The sequence below is a fragment of the Calonectris borealis genome, chromosome 1, assembly GCF_964195595.1.
Source record: "Calonectris borealis chromosome 1, bCalBor7.hap1.2, whole genome shotgun sequence".
In the NCBI taxonomy this organism is placed as follows: domain Eukaryota; kingdom Metazoa; phylum Chordata; class Aves; order Procellariiformes; family Procellariidae; genus Calonectris; species Calonectris borealis.
The window spans coordinates 88711715-88736972 of record NC_134312.1 but is presented as its reverse complement, the minus strand read 5'-3'; the positions used below and the strand labels follow the sequence as shown (position 1 = coordinate 88736972).

The 25258-nt window shown below is 42.1% G+C and overlaps 1 protein-coding gene across 14 annotated transcripts in view; it reads right to left on the bottom strand.

Annotated features, from left to right (window-relative positions):
- Positions 1-781: 781 nt before the first annotated feature.
- The window catches only part of USF3 (upstream transcription factor family member 3), a 36886-nt gene continuing 12409 nt past the window's right edge, over positions 782-25258 (bottom strand). The window contains exons 2-8 of one of the 14 annotated variants that reach the window (XM_075166106.1): positions 24074-24157; positions 23556-23628; positions 21445-21509; positions 19235-19263; positions 16817-16899; positions 15155-15251; positions 782-14028 (exon numbers count right to left, since the gene is read on the bottom strand). In XM_075166106.1, coding sequence (XP_075022207.1) covers positions 7562-14028; positions 15155-15251; positions 16817-16899; positions 19235-19263; positions 21445-21491 — 6723 coding nt within the window. In that variant the 5' untranslated portion in view covers positions 21492-21509; positions 23556-23628; positions 24074-24157 and the 3' untranslated portion in view covers positions 782-7561. Of the gene's footprint in view, positions 14029-15154; positions 15252-16816; positions 16929-19234; positions 19264-19760; positions 20015-21444; positions 21510-22370; positions 22497-23555; positions 23629-24073; positions 24158-25258 lie in introns of those variants that run through there. The other 13 variants (XM_075166114.1, XR_012676218.1, XR_012676214.1 and 10 more) reach the window with 13 other exon arrangements.

Here is a 25258-nt window from a genome sequence, read left to right as displayed (position 1 = left end):
CTAGCCCTGCCTGCCAGCTCTCAGGCCTGAGCTGCCCTCCCAAGGTCAGGAAAGTGGGCTGAGAATAGGTCACTGTGACTGCTCGGAGACCATCCTATTCGTGCACACATCTTCCTGATGTTCTACTGAACCACAGCCTCCTCATTAAACTATAGATACTGGCTGTCGCTCAAGTAACAAAATAGAAGCTCATCTGTCTTAATACTAAGTTTTAATTTAAAAAAAAAAAAAAAAATCATCTTCCATAAAGGCATCTTCAGCATCCACAAGAATTTTGAGGTTTACAAGCAAGGCTGCCTGGAGCCCCCAACACAAATTGTTTCATTGCAGTTCTGATTATGCAGCCTCCCAAAAAAGCCTTTACTTACCTTGCAGCGTCTCTGTACCGGTCTCATCCAAACCACATCCTTTAGATTCAGACTGTGACAAAAGAACTGTCTTAGTGCACTTCACAACCAACACGGCAGTGCGTGATGAGAAACATTTTCCAAAGCTAAAGTTGTATCTTAACATAGTGATCACTGTCACCTGGGCAGGGCCAGCATCTGCCATGCATTATTTAGATCCTTCATTATCAGTATATGTTTCTTCTGGATTATGTAGTTTTATATAACCAAATAAAGTGGTGCATAACTCTGGTATACGCAGAGAATATGCATCAGTGGAGAACTACAATTGTAAATTCCCAGCCTCGAAACAAAGCTTTTATTTTTACCTAACTTGAAGAGTGAAATGCATGGCTTTCCACAGGGAAAGAAGCTGTACCAAAAAGAACACAGTATTCAAAGAACATTTTTCTTTTTTTTAATAAAATACTATCATGTTCATATCTATACAAATAATTATTACAACTATTAAACAAAGTATTACATTTAACAATAGAAATCTCAGAACTCTGAACAAGATCATGGTTTGGGATATTTACACCTGAATGCAAGACGTTTGTAAAAAGATGTCAAAATAAACAGAACAAGATCTTATTTACAATTGGAAGATGATGTTCCTGTTCATTCATTATAGATTTCTACTGCAGAGTTCCTTTTTCCCATTACAAAATAGCAAGGACCTTCCACTGGGGCTGTATCCAAGTAATTTACAGCGGTATAAAACAGAAGCACAGCAGAAAATTCTGGACTGAATATAAATAATTTACATTGTGGAGGGCAACAGCATCTTTGATTAATCTCCTGTGGCAAAATCCATATTTGCTTCCCTTCTCACAGTGAGTGGGCAGGAACAGGGGTACAACCCACTGCGAGCTCGGTTGTTTCACATTTGTGATTGCCGAAACAGCAGCATATTGCAAACTTGGAACCTACTTGTAAAAATACTTTTGGTGAGGCAGAAAGAAATGCTTTTTTTTTTTTTTTAAATTTATCTCATAAAAACTGGTATCAGCAAATAATAAATGGCTTCTGTGTAACTAAACAGGGCTTGTTTGCAGAGAGATGGTTTTGTATTGTCATGACCAAAAACCTCTGCTAAATCTTTCACCGGTTCACAGAATAACTTGCTCTCAGTAAAACTAGTGGGAATAAAGTGTTGGTGCTCTGAGATTTTAGATTCACTCTAGGGATCGCAGAGGCAGTAGGAGGCTGAAAACACCGTCACACACAAACCTTGTGTCTGCACTGGCACTCCTGTCCACGCGGCTGCTACCCGTGCTGGATCAGTGGCAGCGGGAGAAGGGAACAGCAGTAGCAGATAACTTAGCTTAAGTGATGATAAAGGATGGAGCTCCTTATATCGCTGTATCAGAAAAAAACACAAATTTGACTGATTTGGTATAAATAGATTCAATGCTACTCTGTCTTTCCAGTCAAAGTGAGATCATTACTAAAGTGATGAGCATGAAACTTACTTGGGGAACAGCAAAAGATCACAGCTCTTAGCACAGCTGACTACATTTAGTCATCCAGAAACAGATTACAGCGTGAGTTTGTGACCAAGTCCTTAAGCCAGGACTGCGCAAGTACCTCTGAATAAAGTGAAGAGACAACAGGAGATCAGAAATAATGAAATGACCCCTTTTCTCCAGCAATGCCCTCTGCCATTGCCCTGCCACATGATTTGTTTCCTGCAACAGCCCTACAGTCGCCAACCACAGCAGCAGCAGCGCAGCTTTAAAGTGCAGTAGGAAATCTGTGCAAAATTCAGGAGGCTCTGTACTAGCACAGCGTCTTTTTTTTTTTCAGAGAGGTGCTTTTCCACCTGGGCAGCAGCGTAGTGACTGGAGCAGGGGGCAGGAGCTAGAAAACACATTCCAGAAAGGCTCAGCCACCAGCTCAAATCACTTCAGTTCTCAGTTTCCTTAGCTGCTTTTAAATGAGGTCCTTTCTCTCAATGACAAGCTATATAAATGTTAATAGATTACTATTTTATTGCCTGCTTTCAACTTAGTCTGACTCTGCTCTTATTCTCCTAGGCTTCTCAAGGGATTAATCAAGGACTACACTGACACACATGCAATCCAGCCCTATACCATTTGCTGTTGTTTGTTGAAGTCATTTAGGCCAAGCTAACAGCGACAGATACACAAGGCTTGTCAGCTGTGGCAGTCCCATCTTAGAGGTAGTTCTGAACCTTTCCCTGCTGCTGCTTATTTTGCTAAATTAGGCAGTACTGGGTATTTTTCCTTTCTTCAAAAACCAGAACAAACCCCACTTAGTGTAAGTAACCTTCAAAAATGTATTATGGAAGAGAAAATGCCATTCTCAGGCTAACAAATTGCAATTAAAACCACAAAATCTTTTCCAAATATATCTTGAAAAACAAAGGAACTGTTAATTGCCAGGTAATTCTTAGGAGAAAAAGATAACAAATTGTTGGTGTCATAGTTGTTTACTGAAGAAAATGTATATGCTTGTTGAATTGTTATTATAACAAGTAAAACAACTATTTGATCTGCAAAACTTACAGAAGCTCCTTTTTCAAACTTCTTTGTCCCCCCAAAAAAGCATATATCGAGGTAAGGTGAGCCTTCCTTGAAGTCTTATCAACCTGATACCTAAACACAACAGCTTCAATGGTAGGGGAAAGGAAAAATAAAAGAAAAAAGAAATAAAAGAAAGTAGAGTTTCCACTCAATGGTAAAGATGTTGCAATTGCTCCTCTTCCTGAGGGCAGAGCCCAAAGCCCTGGGAAAGGGCCAGCAGCCGGAAGAGCTGAAACACCGACCTGTCAGTGGCACAAACTGACCTACAAAACTAAAGGCAAGAAGGTGAGCCATGGCCTGGTCAATGTGGAACGGCAGGGGTGATTAGTTTATGGTGAAGAGGAAAACTAAAACAATTTCATAATTAAAAACTAACAAAAATTACTTAACATCTAATTCCTCTCTTCTGATGTGAAATATCCAGTCCATCCACTGTTCCTCCTACAGGCACATGAGCACGAACATGTGAGATGCTGAAATCTGTGGCAAACCCACAAGCTGCTCTTAAACCAGGGGACCTGGCCAGATTCAGCATTCAAAGACCACCTTGGACAGTCCATTAGACCAAAAGACTGCACAATAGACCCAATTTTTCTTTAATTAAATTGATCTAAAAGCCAGTCAGCAGTGTAAATAACAGAATTTGGACAAATGTGTTTATATGAAGCTCTCACAGATAGGTCTGCCTACCTTTCTTTTCACAGCAGTCTGCCTGATCCCACATCAATGCCACAGGATCATTTAGCATCACTTATGGCACGTAAAAAGACGCACACTGGTATGCAGTTGAACTTCAACAGAAATTGACATGTCCAAGGAGGGCAATGAAATGGTACTTCTCCATCCTGGTCTTGGCAGGTTTCAGAAAAAGTCCTGAGAAGGACGACAAAGTGGCCTGGTGATTAGGCAGGAATCACCATGCCCTGTCACAACAATGCGGGATGCAATCCTCTAGAGAAGACTGAGGGTCAGTCACGTGGTAATTACTTTTGAGCCACACACCGCGAAACTATGCAGTTCCTGCAAAATCGCAATAGTCTTTATATCACTAAAATGCCTGTGTTGTTACTACCTGCAGTACAGGTATCCTGTGAACTAGGTCGTTATTTTTGGTTGTCTTTGTAAACAGAAAAGGGGCACATGAAAGTTACTGACACCGTTACTGCCTCTTCAGAAAATGATGTCCAACATTAAAAAAAAACCCACAACCACAGCCGACATGTTCTATTGTGAATCCTCAGGATTGCATTTAACCTCGATATAACACCAGTGAAATTAGTAGTGAAATCAATATGAAGGAATAAATATATAGAATAGAATAGAATAAAATAGACTAGACTAGACTATTTCAGTTGGAAGGGACCTACAACAATCATCTAATCCAACTGCCTGACCACTTCAGGGCTGACCAAAAGTTAAAGCATGTTACTAAGGGCATTGTCCAAATGCCTCTTAAAAACTGACAGGCATGGGGCATCGACCACCTCTGTAGGAAGCCTGTTCCAGTGTTTGACCACCCTCTCAGTAAAGAAATGCTTCCTAATGTCCAGTCTGAACCTCCCCTGGCGCAGCTTTGAGCCATTCCCACACGTCCTATCGCTGGATACCAGGGAGAAGAGCTCAGCTCCTCCCTCTCCCCTTCCGCTCCTCGGGAAGCTGTAGAGAGCAATGAGGTCGCCCCTCAGCCTTCCCTTTGCGAACCCATGTTGACTGTGCCGTGTTCTTTAAATGCCTTCCAATAGCACCCAGTATAATCTTCTCCATAATTTTTCCAGGAACCGAGGTTAGACTAACAGGTCTGTAGTTCCCTGGGTTCTTCCCACACGCCCTTCTTGTAGATTGGAGTAACATTGGCTAGCTTCTAGTCAGCAGGGACCTCCCAGACTCCCAAGACCTTTGGTAGATGATCGAGAGGGGTCCTGCCATAATTTCAGCTAGCTCCTTCAGTACTCTGGGGTGAATCCCAGTAGGCCCCATGGACTTGTGAACATTCAACTGTTGCAACTGGTCCGTGTAAGCTTACAAGCTCACTCCAGTTTTCAAAGATATCATGAAGTAGTGTAGTTTTCCCAGCAGAGGAAACTCATGTGGTACTACGTGAATGCCTGGAATGATGAGCAGGATTAACATCTATATAAAGTCCTGGAAGCCAGGGCTTAATTTTTCACTACTTTGTCTTGAAAGCCAAAACCACCATTGCACACACAATGCCACTTAAAGAGAGCAAGAATGGCTGTTTTGCTCCCTCCTAAAGGTCTAGACGAGTATGTAATGCACAGTGCAGCTGCTGATTCAATACCCCTGTCTTTATCATCCACAACCCACGGGGCCACTCATCGTTATGGAACTTGTTTCACCACCTGAGGTAGCCCCTTCGGGATCTATTGAGTTAGGGAAATCAATTTGATCAAGAGCCTCATCAGATTAACACCCAGACCTGCAGTGTGCTCAGTCGGAGTTGAGGACTGACCATCGTTCCTAACCCTCCTGCTCTGCACAGGCCAGCTGCTGCCATTCGGTCGGTAACTACGCTTTGGCAGCCCATTTCACAGTCAAACTCAGATACGCTGCCTTGCTTTGAAGTGAAATAAATATTCAACCTATTATTTTTAAGAAACACAGAGAACTGATGCACCACTTAGATTTAGTGTCCTAAGAGAAGTTCCATCTGAATTAAAAAGTGATTCCCAATTTGAATCAGAACCATTTTACTTAGCTTTGCAGGAAAACATCAGACCCCAGGTTACAAGAGTGGAGACATTGTGAGGAAGGACTACAGACACAGCCCAATCCTTTTTTATGCTAAAGCCTCTTTACTTTCCTGGATCAGTGTAAAAGAACTTAGCAAAAATGTGGCCTGGGCAGTCAAGCTATGGAAAAAACTTTCAGCTCCCTCTTTGTGGATCCAATTCTTGGAGATGGAGGAATATCTTCCTTTCTACCTTTCAAAGAAAAAAAAAAAATCTCTAAAAAAATCCCAGGGAGCCTGTTCCTCCCCAACCCTCTACTAGCAGAGGCATTGGGGAAGAACCCGTGACAGGTCCCAGGAGCAGTGAGACGATGCACTGGTGGGCAACACACAAGTATTTCAACTTTGCCCTGCCCAGAGAAGAGGCCCCGGAGCAGTTTCTGCCACTCCTCGGCTGGTAGGGGGAGGATTGCATACAAGGAAACCTGAAGTTACTCTATTATTTGAAGAATCAAAACCAGAATGGTATTTCCAAGCACAAAGACAAATATTTCTGCCCTTGTTTTAAGAAAAATCACACTGCAGAGCCATTTAAATAAATAAAACTTACCTAGTTCTTCCCTTTCCTTTAAAAGAAACGGGACCAAAATTTGTGACAGTACTGGAGACTCAGCCAGCGCACGCACATTCACTCCGTCTCTCAGGCACATACAAACGCATCCCCCTTCCTCGTGGCGCTCAAATCACAACGTCTTCCTGGTATGCAGCGTTTCGGTCTTGACACATTCATGTTCCTCCTTCAGCCACAATCATACGGGTTTAGACAAAAGGTGCATTCAAGTGCAAAGTACTGATATTTACTCGGGCCTGATCCTGTCAGCAACGTTAAGTAAAAACTGTGCCCACAGCCATCCCCGCGCATTTTGCGGGATGCCACAGGCTCAGTCCTCCTCCCGTGCGCTGCCTGGTACCACAAAGGGCTGTCACTCACAGAAACCAGAAAGCTGGTGTTTGAGCATGGGCCAAAGAAAAGGAGAGGGGGGAAAAAAAGAAGACGTTAAGAAGGTGCTAAACAAGGTACAAAACCCACCCTGAGGTAACTTGCAGCATACGAACAATGAAATGGCAACAAATACGACTGCTGTCTCTGCTGACTACACCAGAAGGAGTCGTAAGCTACATTAAAACGTTGACCAAGTTCAGCAGTAACTGGAGCCATTGTTAAAACAGATCCAAACAAAATTCTTCTTAGAAACAGAAAGTCATGCGTTAAAGAAATCTGAATTTTCTAAACCAGTATTTTTAATTGCTGACCATGGAAACACATAGTGATTTTTGCCAGGTAAAGTCAGCCTTAAGTCAAGTGCATGTGACAAGCTTCAAACAGACAAAAGCTGCGCAACAGATGTCTTTATCAATTAATGCTGGGTTAACACAGACTTGACTCGTGTTGAGGCTCCTGAAGATGGTTTACAAAAGAAAAAGAGAAACCCAAGCCACTTCAAGTTCATCTGTAGTTTCAGGTAAATGCATCAGAAACAAAACGAAACCGGTAGCATTTGTTTCCTGTCTCCCATACGGATGCTCTCACTCCTTTCTTTACACCCACATATTCCTGAGGGTGGCCCTTACCCTGGAATAATCGGATATCAGACTTGATTGTTGGAAAATCAACAACCAACATTTGCACAGCTCTCAACGTTGCATCCTTACCGTTTACTAGTAAGTAAGCATTGCTATAGGCACTGGTGCTTCAAAGTTAGTAAGGTGGATGGAAATACAGTGTGTATATAAATACGAAAAGTACCCATATACATACACTTAGGCAAATAAACAGTGATGCTATGAATGGTCTCTTCAGGGATGCCAGTAAGATCCACTTTCTTCTTCTTAAATATATAAACAACGCATCAGACTAGAAGTCAGTCTATCAGTTTTCATACAGCTGAGCTGCAGTCGTGGCCTAGAATATGGCTTATATTGTGGGCAGGTCGGTTTGAGGACTGCTTGGAAGAATCTGAAGCAGATGTGTTTGCAATGGAAAGCAAAGGCGACATTGCTGAACCATCTGGAGGAAGAGCTGTGGCTATTTCTGGAAACAAAGACGTCAAGTTAAAATTGGATAAGTGCGACGTGTTGGTCATGTGCATCGGCGGCATATCCGGAAGCAAAGGAAAACTTGGCTGAGCAAAACCAACAGGCCTGGGAGGAGACAAAATGGATCCAAATCGATTGTTTAAACTTCCACTACTCGGCTTTTCCGTGCTTGGGTTAGGAAACATTTGATTGGGAAAGTAAGGGATAGAAATGTCGTTGGAAAGGGTAGGATGGGCAGGAGAGTAAGGAGGATAGAAGGATGGCAGGGTATTCTGAGGGTCGACTGGGATTAGAGCTGGTGTTCTAGTGGCACTAGGCTGAGTGACTGGTGGGATGAAAGAGGTATTGGCATTTATCGGTGGATTCATGCCACCCTCAGGAATAAAAGGGAATCCAAAATTCTGTGAGAGAGTATGTTGGTCAGGGGCTGCGTTATCATTAGTCACTTGAGGGCCATCAGACATAAATCGGACAATGCTTCCTCTTTTTTCTATGGCAGACTGCTGGCGCCCAAGGATCATACTGCCGCTGGTGGACAGAGGAAGATGGGGAAGACTAGGGTCAAAGACGTTTCCATGTCTTTGATTTCCAGACCGATTCCTTTCGGGCTGACGTATTTTAGAACCTCCATTATCTTGCAGAGGATGCCTCGACCGCTGAGTAACTGAAGAATTTGGCTGACGAACAGAAGGTTGCCCTTGCTCGCCATTTCCGTGAGAAACTGCAGGGTGAGGGTGAGTTGGCCTCACAACTCCATGCATGTTGCTAGAAACAGGCGTATTCATGTGGCTCTTAGTTCCGTGACTGTCCGTCATCCTCATGGGATTGGACTTCTGCACAGAGATGTTTGGGCTTGTATTGCGACCCTGAATATCTCCTGAGGAAGAAGAACTCGAAAAAGGAATATTCAAAGAACTGTTCCTTGTGTTAATTGCACCAATAGACATGTCACAGCTCTCCCTACTCTGGCCATCACCATCTCTTCGGATGTGGACGCTCTCTCGTGCTGGGGGACAGTTGTACTCAATTGTGGAGGAGGCGCCGCACTGCGTGTTCCTTTGATGTTCGGGGATCGATCTTTGGCTTCCACTAACTTGCTCTCCAAGGTGAGGGGCAAGTAAACTCTGCATAAAACTTTGGTGGCAGGTGTTTTCATTTTCCCTTGATGGCAGGGTATTTCCTGTTGGAATACCCTGTACTGGCTGGTAGGGCAATCTCTTCTGTCTCTCTATAGATGGCCCAGTATTTTGGCCGATTCGAAACGCTTGTGACTGCATGCCCCTGAGGGATGACACAGAATTACCAATCTCACTGTTTCTTGAAGCCTGTACATCAAAATTGCCCGTTGGTTGTTGATTGGGTCCAGCTGGCTTAAATGTTTGACAATCAGAAAGCCGCTGCACATCTGAGCCAACTGTATGGTCGACAGATAAGCGGCCCTGCATATTGTGAATGACCAACCCTTTATTTCTAGAAACATCAAGATAGCTTCTCATTTCAAGCTGGTCAGAAACCCTAGGGCCTTGAAGAGATATTCCTATTCTCTGTTCCGAATTAGAGGGCGTCTTCCCAATGAGTGCCTCAGCAGAGTAGCTGGAAACTCTGTTTCTTTCCTGCCTATGAGGGGTGCATGTCATATCTGATGATCTGGTTACGATACTGGCCTGGGACACCATTTGCTGCTCTAAGCCCCTTGAGGTCATAAGTCTCTGCATCTGATTGTGCCCTGACACATGTTCAGAAGCTGAACCTTGCTGTCTGCTGCTAACATCTTGTTGCTGTTGGTGCATAATATCCTGATTTATATGGCTCTGAGGGTGGTTATGATGGTTTCTGCTTGTTGCAGGATTTTCACAGTTCTTTTCAGGCTGGGAAGCTCCAAAGTGCTGCTGCATCTGCTGCTGCATTTGCTGGTGGTGAGGATGTGGCTGACCACCTTTTTGCCGTGCTTGATCACTTCCATGGTGTTTTTGCTGTAGAGAAAGTTGTGTGGCTTGTGTTCCCTGGATGAGATTTCGCTTCTTTTGCATCTGCACCTCCTGCTGTATTGTTCGCTGTTGGTGGACACCATGGGGTTGAGAGTGGACCGAGTTTTCCCCGTGAGTGACATGGTGCTGCAGCTGATACAAGTGGTGCCTTTCTCTTAACTGACCAGCCTGCTGTTGCTTTAAGTACGGGTGATTACTGTGAAGGTGAGATATGCCTTGAGCAGGAACATGTTGAATTGGCTGCAAGTGCTGCCCTGCCTGGCCTTGCTGCTCTGAAATCGATGGTTGAGAAGCACACTGAACTTCAGTTTGTCTCAAAGCTGGTGTTACAAAGTTGCTGTTTGGTGGGAATAACCTATTAAGGCCATCGGTGTGCCCTTGATTGCTCACTGATGCCACTGAGTTGGATGAATTGGGAGGAATCTGACTGACTAGCATCTGTGTTTGATCAGCAATGCTCTCTGGTGTTCGGTTCATCAACGCCATCCCTTCAAGCCTTATGGGCGTTGTCTGGCACTGCTTTTGCCTCTTCGCCGTAGAAAGCAGGAGGTCATCTTGAACAGCCCGCTTGGCAGAGTCTTTGCGACCTTCATGATTTTGCTGCTTTAAGTGCGATTCCTGCAGCTGGGGCGCCTGCATGGTACTTGCCCTAATAGCATTCAGTTGTTCCTGAGCATATTCACTCATCATAGCGGGTCCTGGAGACTGATTGACGTATGTGCTAGATGGAAGGGAGAGGCTCACAGTCGCAGGGACACTTGCTGGCTCTGAAGACTGCGATAAACTCGAGCAACTCACAAGGGGATGGACAATGCGACTCTGGTGTATTAGATTATTCACACTTAAACTGGTTATGCTGGGTGACTGGGAAGTGGAAATCTGCAAAGAAGTGTTTGATGTTTCCACACCTCCTACAGAGCAGCTTGGCTTTTCAACCTGTCTATCGACATTTGTCTGTACTGTATCTTGAGCACTGAATTTGTTTGGTGCCGCTTCCAATGGCCCTGCATTGTTTTCTTTCACTGGTTGAGGTTTAAAAGGCTGTTGCTCTCTCTCCAAAGGTGCAACCTCAGTTGACTTAGAGATGGCATCCCTCATGTTAACCTGTATTCCTCCTCCACCCTTCTCAAGGTTTTCCTGGTCAAAAATAGCTCTTGCTGCAAGAGCTACAATGTCAGTCTGTTCTGAAAATGTACAGCTGTTACACGTACTGGTTGAGGTGCTGCTAGTAACGTCTTCTCTGGTGGTATCTGGCAACATAGATGCAACTGAGAAGCCTCGACTGCTGCCAGAGCTAGTTGACATCGGGGAGTCTGCCTGCCTGCTGGCGATAAGGGAAGCACCGCCTACTTCCTGATCAGAAATGCAGGAGTGATGCTGGGAGAGAGTATCACCTTCCGTGTTCATTAGCAAGAGTTCCTGCTTCTCGGGCAAATCAACATTTGATTCTGCCGATTTTGAGTTTTCCATGGGAAAATTAGAATGCTCCCCCTGAACGGTAAAGGAAGAGGGTTTTTCCACAGCTGTCCTTTCTTTTGTGAGATCAGACAGCATTTTGGTTAGACCCTGTCCTTGTAACAAGTCCGCATCTTGCATTACCACTGAGGAATCCTGCACAACGTTGCAGGACTCCGAAATCGTTCCTGCCTTGGAAGTATGAGCCGCTGTGCTGCTCTGTGCTGCTGACGTCCCAGCAACCTGAGAATGTGTCACATGTGCTTCGGTACGAGAGGACGTTAAGGTGCTGGGGGGTTCACAGGGTTTGGGAGACTCTGACAAGGCAGAGCCAGTTGGTGGACGGTTCTGAGAGCCACGGGCCTGCTGGCGAGGAGCAGCATCTTTGGCAGTCGGTGGGACGAGCGCCAGCTGCTCTGACACCACGGATGCCAGTGGTGAGGAAGCGGGAGCCTCTGTCAAGCTTGGCTCGGGGACGGAGCAGGTTTTCACTGCTTGTTCAGAGCTCACAGTCTCTTTAGAATGACAGTCAGAAACGCTGACACCACTCGATGCTGCCACGCCGCTCGCCTGCGATGCCGTTAAAGCTTGTGATACTGCCGGAGCGTTTTCAGGCAGCCCCTCACTGCTTGAACGCTTTGTCACCATTTCCACAGGAGCACAGTCCACCTTCCCTGCATCTTTGCAAGGAACTGCTGCACAGGACACTTTACTGTTGACTGCTTGGTGTTTCTTTGTACTTGGCTTTTTGTTTGTCCTTTTTGATTTTGCATTGGATGGCAAGCCAGCAGCTGCTTTTTTGGGGGAAGCATTTATTGAATTAGACACACTAGTTAATACTGAAACCTCCGCAGGTACTGAAGATGCCGCAGAAGTTGCTAATGACACACAGTTAACTGTGGCAATCTGGTTATTGACAGTTGTGGGATTGGTAGGGTGGCTGAGAGACAAGTGTAAGCAGCTCTGTCCAGCCATTTGCGATATGCTTTGATTGAGATTGGCTAAAGCACCAAATGTATTGAGGGCAACATTGGTATTTGGATCTTCGCTGGTGGTGGGTTGAATAATTTGCATAGGGGCTTGACTTGAAGCTCCAGATGAAGACATCACAGGCTGCAAGGCAAAAAGCTGCCCGTTTAATGAGATAGTTTGAGGATGCTGTTGATTTGACATTGTAACTGAAAACGTTTGTGTAGAGCTAGAAGATGGCAAAGAAGATGGTCTTGGTAATATATGGACAAGGTGTTTCCCTCCGAAAGTCTGTGGAAGAGGGGCATTTTGTATGGAGCTGCTAGAGTTTGCGATTGCAGTCGGCCCATTCACGGGAACTCTTACAGAAGCAGAAGGCTGAGCGGAGAGGAGGGGAAGAGGATTCTGATTAGCAGCTTGTATAATCACAATTTGCTGACTAACATTTTGGCTGGGAACTTCTGCTCTCACAATCGGAGGGCACGGAGCGGGGTTTGGAGGCTGGAGAATGATGACATTCTGGTTAGCTGGTGCTCCCGTGACAGCTGATGCGACTGGCTGAGCCATCTGAATCACCTGCATAGCTGAATTTAATGGAAGGATATTTCCTGCAGCCTGAGTTTTAACCTGTGGCTGGCTGATTAATGGCTGCATAGGTAAGGGTGGGCATGAGGGCAAGGTAACTACAATCTGTTCAGCTGCCTGGCCATCTCCAGGCAGAGAAGTATTCAAACTGACGCTTGTAGTCAAAGGCCTGCTGTGAGCCGAAGATACAGTACCAGCACCATTAATGGGCTCGTTTAATAGTGCAGTCATTATACCGGATGGTGTTTGGCTTAGTGGCTGAACAGTATTTCCCGCTAGCTGCAAAGTTGTCCACGTGGTCTGTGTGTTTCCAGCTGAAGGCATCCGTGTAAGGCTACTCATGTTTTTCAAGTCTGAAGTGCCAACACCTGAAGAGCCTGAAAAAGACCAGCAGTTCTCTAGGGGACCGGCAGGCAGAGTGCTTATTGCCGTCGCAGCCTTAACTCCTTCTGCTGCAGAAGTCACAGGCATTCCAGCACTACTTACTAAGTCTGTACTTTTGAGGACATTTGCAGAGGAAAAACTATCTGCAGTAGACAGTCTCACAGATGGCACACAAGCTGTGTCCGTGGTTGAAATGACACAGCCTTCCTGAAGGTCACTCCTAGAATTGTTTGTATTTGAGCAAGTTGTATTCTGTTGAACTTGGGGGGCTTCCGTGGAGGCACTGGAAGGAAGGCTGATTCCCTGCAGGAGTGTTTTCTTTGTTAATTTAGTGCCCTCCTCATCATTTTTACTTTTGGGGAGATTTTGATCATTCTGTGGTGCATTACTTGAAGAACACTGTAGTTCCTGTTCTGTTCCAGATCGAGACACACTCTGTGAGCTGGCAGTAGCAGCGGTGAGCACACCTCGCTCATTCTCCGGGGTGGAAAGCTCAAGAACGTTCCCTGCTGGAGCTGTCTGAGCGGAAGCCAGCGGAGAAACTGTAGTTTGTGACCATGGCTTGTTTTCTGTGGGGTAAATACCAGAAATCGTCACAGGAGTCACTAGGTTGCAAGTTCTCTGGACTGGCACAACATTGGCTGTTTGCTTTTGTAAATTATGACCAACATTAAACGTTATTCCCTGGACAGATGCTCCCTGGTTATTTCCATTGGGTTGAGTCCCATTTGAATAGACAATGATGTTCTTTTGAACCTGATCACCAGGAATAACAACCGAGACCTTCGCATTTTTGAGATTTCCCTTCCAGTGGATTGTAGGGTCATCATACAGGCAAATATCATTTGCTTTCAGTAGTTCGATGTATCTCCCGTTTTCCTTTTGCAGTTCATCCAACTGTTTCCGGAGTTTTTTTATCTCTTCAGCTACAAAACAGTGAGAGCGCTCCATTATATCAGCACCAGCGCAAATACTAGGTAATGTTACCACATCATCTGGAGAGTAAATACTATGCAGTATTGAAATAAATTGTTAATAATGTACGCGTTCTTCAAATGGTTAACATAATGTAACTGAAGACTCTTATCCTGATAAGCCTCTTTACTGAGCAGGAAAGTGAATGAACCTCACAGACTATTCTGTTACCAATAGCAGGATATGTCAAATTATTTAGTTAGAAAAAACATCAGGACGAACTCAGATGAAACTGAACACTAGTCCAATTGTTTAATTACTGAAGGAAATATGAGCACATTAATTTATCTTTTTCTTTTCCCTGCTCCTTTGCAAACACTAAAACTGTTTTATTTAATTGATAATCTCATGGCTTTCCAAGACAATTAAGTTTCATTACATCTAAACATGATACGCAAAATTAAATACAAAGCACTTATGTAAAGCCACAAAAATGGCAATGCACTTGGAGACGGCTCACCTAACTGGGAAAATCACCTAGGTTTTTCAAACCCAATTACATTGACAAGATAAAAATAAACTATTTAGAATTCAATTCTATGGGGAGAAATAAAAATCACAAACCAAACATTAGCTCTGAGATTATTTCTGTCATACCTCCATCACTGTATTTTTACACAGCTGTTCAAGAAGATTTTATATGTTGCATTATATTTTTACAAAATAGGCTGTTATCAATTTTACGGCATTTGAAAGGAAAAAAAATAGCTCTATGCATGAAGGAAACTCCATGTTTTCAAAGAAAAAAATCTAACTCTGAAGTTTGTCAGAAATCGTCCTGGTCACTACAGCAGAATAAATCAGGACGGAATCTACTAGACGATGTCGCATCACCTATAAGCTCTGTAATTATTTTACATCACAATGCGATTGCTTCATTATCTCATAGCTATGTGCAAGAACATGCACTTGGGCGTTCTCTTGGCTTCTTGTTTCAAGATATTCTAAGCAGCTGTATTTTTCCTGTATAAGCATAATGTCTGGGGATTCCAGGCTTTGTTGTTAGTCAGTACTAACAGACACACAGTGGAAGTGAGTGACAGAAATTCTAGAGCCTCCAGCAGCATCTGTACTCACCCTGTTCATTGTTCCCTCCATTTAACAGAAGTTCATCATTCTGTCTTTTCATTTCTGTTATATACTTAAAGGCCTGATCCAGGATCATGTTCTTGCTCTTTAAAAGAAAACATATATATAAAATTAAGAAAAAGGTCTATCATTGGTAGAGCCATTAATGATGAGATGGCACCTGTTCCAAAAGCCTTCACTTTAAAAATGTGCTAACCTGAATGATTCTCTGAATATTGTTGGGGTTTTTTGGGGGGGTCTTTGGGGGTTTTTTTGTTTGGTTGGTTTTGGGTTGGTTTTTTGTTTGTTTGTTTTGGTGTTTGTGTGTTTTTTTTTTCTGATGAACTACACATTTCATGAGTGATACTGACCCTAAGATGCCATGAGTTTTTACAGAATAACGTTTTCAATGCTGGGGCTGACATTTTCCAATGCCTGAAGCTAGATTCTAGGGCCACAGAAACAAATAGCAAGCATCATTGCTTCCTGAGCAGCCTAATATTCTTGTTCACTAGTAAACATATACATCATATTAAATATCCAGGATACTGCCTTGTAAGTATTTTATTAGGGAAGAAACAAATGTGGAACAGAGGTGTATGCATAATTTTGAAACTAATATACTGGAGAACATGGAAAGAGAAAGTCTGCCATAACTCCTCCACCATCTTCCTTTTATGAAACTATGCTTATTCTGTCTGTGAAACTCCTCATTCATTTAATTTCTTCTTCTACTGTTCTGTAGGAACAGCCTTTGCTGTAGATGGCTCTGTCTTGAAAAAGATGCTTCTGTGCATCAACCTCAAACCATTTGTCTTGCTTCATCTTTCACAAGGACACTGTCTTAACTTACTATAATTATTTCACTTTCTGAATGGCTTTCATTCCATTTTACAAAAGACGACAGAGCCAAGCATGCATGCAATTCTATCTACATCTTAGGACATTAAGTGATCACCAGCAAAAGGCAGAGAAGGGATTGGAGAATGGCCTGAAAAATGATCTTGCTTAACCTATAGCTTTCACCACTCGAGCATCACAAGACTACATTAAACAGCATCAGTAGAATGATGCTGCACAATGTAAACAGCAACCCACTGGCCAGATCCAACCCACTTCTGTCCAGCCTGCCACCCCTCCTAAGAGGAAAGGGTGAACAGCTATCCATCTGCTCAGCCCAACAGGGCAGGGGGCAGCCGAGATACAGGATTTTTACCTTCTGTTGTTACCAATGTTCAGGCACCCTGAACGAGAACTTTGGGAAGCTGTGGATCAAACGCACAGGCAGATACCAGCAAGCTGATCAAATCGCTACGGGCAAATTAGTCTAGCATGCACCTCCTCAAAAATACTGCACGTATGAACTGAGGAGAAAATCAGTCACATGTCCAACTCGTACCGTTTCATTCCTTCAGCAGTCATATGCAACACTTTCAGATAAAAAGCTCAAAATCTGCATAATTACATTCATGTGGCCCTGCACTTCCAAAAAGGAATTATATTACAAATAATTTTTAAAATACTAATAACTAGTAAGATTTTTGAGCATGTTAATTCAGTTTTGCCTTCTTCCTAAGACAAATAGCAAAATAAGTATTCATACTTCTACAGACAAGGAAACACACAAGCATTTTACAGGAAACTTGTATGTGCCTTTGAACGGACACTCACCTGCTTAAGTGCTGGAGAGCAGGGAATGAGTTCTCCAATTCTGTTTATCCCAGCATTAATCTTCTTCTTTCGATGTCTCTCCACTAAGCAAAAACAATATGTGCTGTGTCATCTGGTTGGGCAAGTCAGCACAACAGCAGCACAACTGGTACCAACGTAAGGGCTCATAAATACATTATTTCATGACATATTGGAACCCTTAGTAACTTAAGAGAGGAAAAAAATTCCTCTGAAGTAAACCTCAGTTATTGAATTAATACTCAGCAGACATAAGTAGCAATATCTTTAAAAGGTGGGGATGTTCTGGACTCCTTTGTGGAAAAGAGGAGTTACTGCAGCTCAAAATTCAGGTTTTGATAATGCTTTCTAGCTGAGTTTTATGACACACTTTTCACAAGGCAGGTAGATTAGGCATACAGAAAGCAAATGAACCAAGATTATGGAAAGAATCAGTTGCAGATTTGGGAAGGAAATCTGGGTGTCTTAAATCCTCATGTAAAGTTTAGCACGAAAAGAGAAATAATTTAGATTTTACCAGTTTTCAGTCTTAATTTTAAATTTACATTGGTGGAGCAGCCAACACTGAATATAACTGAAGCTCTAGGTATATGGACTATCAGTTACTCTTTTTTAGGCTCAAAGGTATAACTGTTCCACAAGGTCTAATTATGACTGGGAGTAAAGAAAATATTTAATGAACAGCATTTCCAGTGAATTACTTATTTTGGAGAAGGTCAGAAAATGCTTCATTTATAGTCCTCTAGTGACACCATTTACCTCTTCATGAGACCTAAACACTGGCGCAAAGGGTCTACACTACAAGTCTAGCAGTGTAAATATCTTTGGGCATGGTTTTTTCAGACAGTATTAATCCACCCACCATAGTCAGCTTCTTTCAAATACAGGTCAGTCTCATGTAGCTATTTTTTTGGCTGAAATGTTTTTTGGTTTTGCAAACTAAAACTACTAGATGCCTTTTTCTCAAAGAGCCTGAAAAAAAGTTCTGTCACAGCTTTGTCAAGATTCAAATCAAGGTATTGTTTGTTCGCTGTGCTGAGTATCACCTTGTGGTTTGCGCAGCGGGCTGCTTTCGGTGGCACACAGAAACACACAGTCATCCGCAGGTGAATATATTTTACTGTGCTCCTTTACAAAGGATATACTGATTTAATTTAAACAGTTTTATTTCAGTAGTCTGCTACTTCAATTTACATTTCTCAAACTACTAAATTATTTTTTGTATTTCAGTACAGGCTGGCGGTGTTGACAGAGACAGGCCTAAATACACTAAACACAGCAAGACAAAGTCTCTTCTGCAAGAAACTTACCATATAAATCAGACCAGCCGTATAAACATTAAAACACGTGATCCTTGGGACTTAAATTTTTATATACCTTACTAATACATACAGATATCACAGTGGTTGTGAAGTGCTATTCCTTTGTTTTGATAATATTTTCCACGCTCTACTCAGCTTGTCCAGATATTAATGACTAAGCAAGCTACAGGGTTGGAGGGAGCTGGTCCCCACATCTTGCAGAGTTCAGCCCAATAGATGAAGACTTTGGAAAGCTATCAGCAAGTAAAACAGGAACTGAGAATTAGAATGAGGTCGGCAATCTTAGAAGTAAACTTGATAAGACGGTTTCCTGATACTTCTTAATCCTTAAGAAATTGGCCACAGCCTGGGCACAGCCCGACAAGCACTATATTCCACAGCCTTCACATGGAAGCTACTCAGTGGTTTTTCCAGTTGAGTTTGTTAAGACCACACGATAGTGCTGTTTAATAAAAGAAGAACTGGAATCAGTTTCTTAGAATAAACCAGGCCAAAACCTCTCAGACTCTTCCCCAGTCCATCTTTCTGCTGCTACTTGTAGAAGATGCCATTGGAGCTAGACACTGACTAGTCGCTGCCCGAGGGATGTGACTCCTGCAACATACAGCCAGTATTCGCACAGAATTTCTAGGATGCCAACATCCTGTGCCTCAGGGACAGGCTACAGGAGTACTTCTAATCCAGGGAACCTCTAGAGTTCTCGGCTCAGATCTCTGTCTCTGTTTTAAGACAGGTGGGTATTATTTGTGTGTGAATGCCTGTGCATTTATTGTCCTTTAGAATTGAACACAACTGAAATTGTTTACTTCTTAGTTTACTGGCATTGGAAAGCCAGGGGCATGGTCCTACTTTCATACTTGGGCGTGCTACTGTAATCTGGTACTGTGGAAAAGCAAACTAGAGACCAATCAAGAAGCCCTTCTGCACAGATATTCTACGCAAGGACACAGAAAGATGTTGAGTAGGTTGGGTTTTTTTAAGTGTAGTAAACTCCTACAGAGGAACCTTCTCCATGCAAAGTATGTTCAAAGCATCTGTGCTTATTTCCAGACCAAAAAACAAAGCATAATGTTCCTACCTGCATTATGTGTCTCCCGGTTTTTCTTTCTGTAAAACATAAGGGGAAAACAATGATGTGAAACAGAAGGGAAAAAATCTGCATACAAAGAAATATTTCTCTTATTATTTCCATTAGAGCTAAAAATACTAAATACTGTATCTGCTCTGTGAACAAGAATGTAGTAGAAGTCACACTGGCAAGGTCTGGTCTTAGACATTGGTATTAAATAGTTTCTACAAAAATTCATTCGTGTTCAGACTTAAATCAATTTCAGTATACAAGGTACAGTGTAATACTTCATTTGATTATTGTTACATATTTATAGCGCAGAGCTGGATTTTTATGTTTCTGTTCAGCGATAACTATTACACTATCCAGTGTTCAATAAAGCCAAATATTAAAAAAATTAGTTCTGTTTCTGAGTAACAAGGTAGTTAAGTATTTGTTTGAAACGTTGCTTTTACATTCACTTGATCAATGAAACAGGAGCAAATGTTACCATGCAAATGGATTCTTCCAGACATATTACCTTCAAACATCATACCTTCTGGTATCAAACATGATTCCTTTGTGGGAGAAACCAGAATTACCATTCCTCTGCAGTTGTTCTTCTTTACTGCCTCAAAATTCTGTCTAGGTATAATTCGGGAACGTGAGGGTTGTCTTTGTTTTCAGATGTTGACCCGGGATTTCTGGACTGATGGCAACCAGGTCAGAATCATTGTGCAATGCCTCAAATTGCTTTGCTGGAACTCAATAAATCCCAAATGTGTACTCTACATATATAAATCAGATGTACTGTATACATGCAGTAAGCCAAATGCTTTCAGGAAGTATAGCAAAGCAAAGCACATGTTTTCTGGAAAAAGAAATATTCCAGGAAAAAAAAAAGATCTTTCAAAAGATTTCTGTCCAGCAGCGCACTCTCAGTCTAGACATTTGGCTAGAGCATGCAAAAAGCAGAGTAGCATCTTCTGCTCTCCTTTTCCACTGTTACAGCACGGTCCAGATGTAATAAGGAATCTGAAGTGAGAATGCAAGATACACATGGGTGACACGTGTGATTACTACGGGGCATGTATCCTTTACGCTTTGAGTTGATATATGTTTATTTCTGGTAACTCACCAAAAGTAGTGTGCATCTAGAGTAACTCAGACAATGATTACAAGACAGTAATGTTACTGCAGATGGTCAGACCTGGAGACATTTGCTAAGAAATAATGCCTAAAGGTGAACATCTTCAAGTCAAATAAATGCCAGTGTGCCAGCCTGCACATCTGTTCTACAACTATTCAAGTGATGAATCTTCTGTTTATTGAAAACTTGTGCCACCAGAACAGAAACAATCATTTAAAATGGTTTCTTATTTTACAGTAAACTACAGTTCTCCCACTTATATCCAAAACAATCATCTGCCAGTCAGAATTGATCATATATCCTAAATATGCATGAGAATATAAGAGCTGGAGAGACCTAGCTGCCCTTTGATTCCATTACCAATACAGAATCCAAAATACTCTATTAGTGGGGTAAGAAAGAGTCACAAAATCCGTGAAGACTGAAAAAATTTCTGTAGGACAAATCAATGTTCTCTCTGAGCTTTTCTTATCATAAATCATGTCCTACATGGGCACCTAACATAAGATGAATGCTGTATTTAACTAGGGACTGAAGGATTCCCCTACCAATCAGGTATTAGATCAACATGCTACTACAAAGGAATGAAAACCGGGAAAAGTTGTAATGAGCTTCGAGTCACTTTGTTACAGATTTTGGTCATAGTGTTGCTGTAAACTTCAAGATGTATTTGGAGTTCCAGCAGAGATTTGAGACGTAAGATCCAGATTCTACTGGGAGTTGAGGAAGAGATCTAAATTACTCTGTCAAAATGAGAATAGTGATCCCCCAGTATCTACCAGGAGTCTCCGCAATAATACAGCCTGCACTCTAACCGAGGTGGCGACACAGTTTAATACACACTGGAGTAGTCAGTGTAATAATCAAAGAATCTCCATTGCCTACGTGGCCCAGGTAGACGTCTTCGACAAATAATTTGGCATAGATAGGAGAAGAGCCATAGTTCCGAAACTTTTGGATCAACCCTGGTCAACCCTCAGAACTTCTTGTCAATAACCTCACTGCCAAACTTTTAGCTAGAAACTTCATAACTGCCACATGACCGCAGACTACAGAACTACAAAATAGTCATTCTCCCACAGAAACTCACCGATGTTGCTTCTTAGTAGGTGTCTCATTCTCTGTCATCTCTGGCATGGTTTCGGAGAAGAGAGCCTGAAGAAAATTGTGGAAGGAATTAACAACTCCTGCACTCTTCTGAATTCTTAGCACATGACATTTGTTACATCATTTTGCCTTTGATCACAAGGACAGGGCCACACTACAATGTACGTACAAGTCCATCATCTTGATGTACAGCATTAAAAATAAAGAACATTCCTATCGGGGTGCTTTGTGAACCCCCGCCGTCTATGATGAACTGGTTTCTGTTTCCTCAACTACTTTAAATAAATATAAACCCAATTATAATCCCAACTACTTTAAGGAAGCAAGAAGGAAAATTAGAGTATACGATTGTTTTTTGAATGGGAGGAGGTAGAGTTGAACTCTCTTTCATCAGCCCTTCCTAATTGAATAGGCATTCAATTCCCAGTTCTAAATAATGCATAAATGCTAAGCAAAATACCAGCTACAATGAGGATATTTTATTAAATAAAAAATTAGAGTGCTATTAATGTAGCAAATTACAAAACTTACTTGCTATTGAATTAATGTACAGCTTAAAATGGCCAAAAATTACACCCTATGTTCTCAGATACATAAAATTCAGTTAAAAGCAAAGTTATGAAATAAAGTTACACATAACAGCCTAATAAGTTGCACCTAACTTGTCCTCAGCTTGAACACATCGCTAGCCTGTATTTAGACAAACAAAAACATTATGAAAAAAATGAACAAAAGATGAGATTAAGTCAATGATGGTCGAACATGTATCTACCAGAGGAATGAGTTTTAGAGAGCAAGTAACATGAAGTATACTGTAGATGACAACAGGAAAAAATAAAAATCTGTTTTTTGATAAGGCTGAGCTCTGTATTTAGTTTCATGCTTCTGCTCGTTCCCTCATCAACCAACCTGTTCTTGCAACTCTTCCCATGGGCCCTCAGACTCCTCGTGGCTTCACCTCTCCCTGGCTCCTCCTGGAAAGCTCATCGGCTTCTTTTAACAGGCTTCGTATCTTTAGGGTATTTTTTTGTTTGTTTGTTTATACTGTAAGGAAGTGGGGGTGGTTTTTAATATAACTTTCAACACCAAGTGGTTCTTAATGTAAACCGAGCCTACCATTACTAACAATGACATCAAAAACAAACAGACAAAATCCTTACGAACGAGAAACCCAGCCATCTATAGAGGTCCCAAAGCACTGAACCATACACTTCGGAAAGGGCTCTGTGCACACACCTGTGTGTATGTGTATGTGTGTGTAAAGTTAACAGAAATAATCTGTATTGTACCAGAACAGAATTCAGATGCTGTTTTCCAGTCTTTATACTCTAAAAGGTTAATTGTATGTAGTGCTCTTGTTCAGTAAAGATTAACTGAGGAGAAACATTAAGGCTGATGCTGTTTACCACTCTACCCCTTCTTTAAGTACTTTCTCTATTCCTGTGAAGACACGGGAAATGTTGGCAAATGACGAAGTAAAGCAAATAGGCGATATCCTGCGAATAGATCCAGCTTGGGGAACTCAAAGTGCCTGAAGTTTTCAGGAACCTAATTCAACTCCTCCACCTACATAACAGTGTTCACACCATCACAAAATTAGACACAGTCCCCTCCAAGACGAGTTACAGCATTACACCGCTCCACTGGGCGTTACATACAGCCTAATTGAAACACAATCACCACAGACTTCCCTAGTCCATCATTGGAACGCATCACTTTCTATTTATATTTCTCCATTCTCACTGACCATGCTCTGTATAAATTATGAAAAAACCTGACAGACTTTGAACAGAGTCTTTTACTGTGGGAGAAAGCAGTGGTGGGATTTCAGCACTTCCATTCGCTCTCTTATAAACTACCTTGTGTTACTTCATCTTAAAACCAGATTTCTTCTCCTTTAAATCCATTTAGCTTAATTCACTAACAATTTTATTTTTGTTTATATGTAGTAAGACTAGTCCAGTTGGTATCTCAGGCCTCCAAATTAGTGAAAATTCACAACTCTGAAAGCCAGGAAAGCCAGCTTCCCACCCAAGGCATCTGTAACTTATCCCTCCTGTGCGTAGCTGGTGATGGTCAGTAGTACTTAGTCACTTATTCTAGCTGCATTCATTGTATCAGGTGATGATGAAGGGGTTAGCTGGGACAGTTTAGCAGGTGTGCGATTCTGATTATTGAAAAAAAAAAAGTAAATCTAGTTAGAGCCCAGCCATCTTTTACACTATTGGCAACCAGAGAGATGTTCACACATAGACGGAGAGACTGAGGTCAGCACACCGCATTTCAGTGGGGTTTTTTCAATTGTGCCAAAGCAGCCCAGCAGAATCTATATCCATTACAGCTACCAGCAACGGCACGAGAATCAGAGCAGCTAGCCAGTAACACTACGCTCTCGCATATCCATCATTAAGACAATACCTTGTGTATCAGGTAAAAAAGCTATTCAAGGGGGCAAAGGAGTCATTTAAATTAGTGTATACAGTACTGTTTCTGTTTAGTGAGGTAAGGATGTGAGCACAGTTCTGTGGACATAGTTCTGGTACAGCAAAGCTCACAAACATTACGCTTAGAAAAAGGAAGATGCTGGATTGCATCGTGTGGCAGTCACGTACCCTCTTTCTTGACTTTTCTGCACCGTCTGTAAGGACAGAGTTGATGTATCTGTTATTGGGCATTACTAGACCATGGCAAGTATGCTGAAAATCAGAGCAAAAACATGAGAGAGGTCTTACTTTTGGTGAACTTAGCATTTTTGAAAGACTAATATATTCACCAAGCAACCATATTTTTCTAATCTTGCAAATTTATACAGCTTCAGAACCAAAGGAGTATTACAGTGTATTTAATATAGAAAGCATCAATGTGAATTTAGATGGCCAGCTGCCATGCAAGGCTACAGATAAAGCACAACTGTGTGAAGCTAAAGGGTGTAAAAAAGCACCCACCCACAAATACCCTCCCCCAGAACAGACACAGCTGTTCTGACTCCACCTGCTTCTACCTGCACACAGTCCAGATCACACCACAACCCCATCTTCCCCCGGCCCTGAGTCAGAGCACCCACTTCTCCCCCCGACACGGGCTCTCCACACCCCTATATTCAAGCTGCTTCTGCCCAGGGTCCGTTCCGCCTCAGCAAAATTCCTATTCCTAATATCTTCCAAAGTCATGATCTATGCAATTTTCCAATTGTCTTATTTCTTCCTCCTGAGCAGATGCCTTAAATGATTCAGTAATACATTGTACGAAGTAATTGGGAAGATAGCCAAGGCCTTAGTGGAAGTTTATGCTGAAATTTATTAATACACCTTCTAATCATTTTTTGATCCTGAGAAAATGGAAAGTCTTTATTACAACGTGTGAAAGACTTCCCATTTCTATCCTCCTCCCCTAACCTTTTTTTTTAAATAACGTCAATAAGCTTCTTCCAAGTGATGCCGTTCCCTGCATGTTTCAAGCCCGATCCTACCACACTGAGTGTATACACCTCACAAACGTAAAGAACTTTGTGTTCGATACGCTTCACTTCTACTGGGATCTACAGCCCATTTCATATAGAAGATAGGGCATAGAAATGCAATGAATATTATTCTAACGTCACTTTACTGTGGAATTACTTTCAGTCAAGTTTATCAAAGTTTACCGTTCAACCACTGTTTCTCCAAAAGTTTCAAAGCAGTTTTGTGGGACTGATAAGAAAAAACAAGGCTGTACACATTATCTAATTAACCAGTTAGTTTATTCCAAGTTCTGATTTTCTAACTGAAAAGAGGTGGTTAAGTTTGTTAAACAGCACT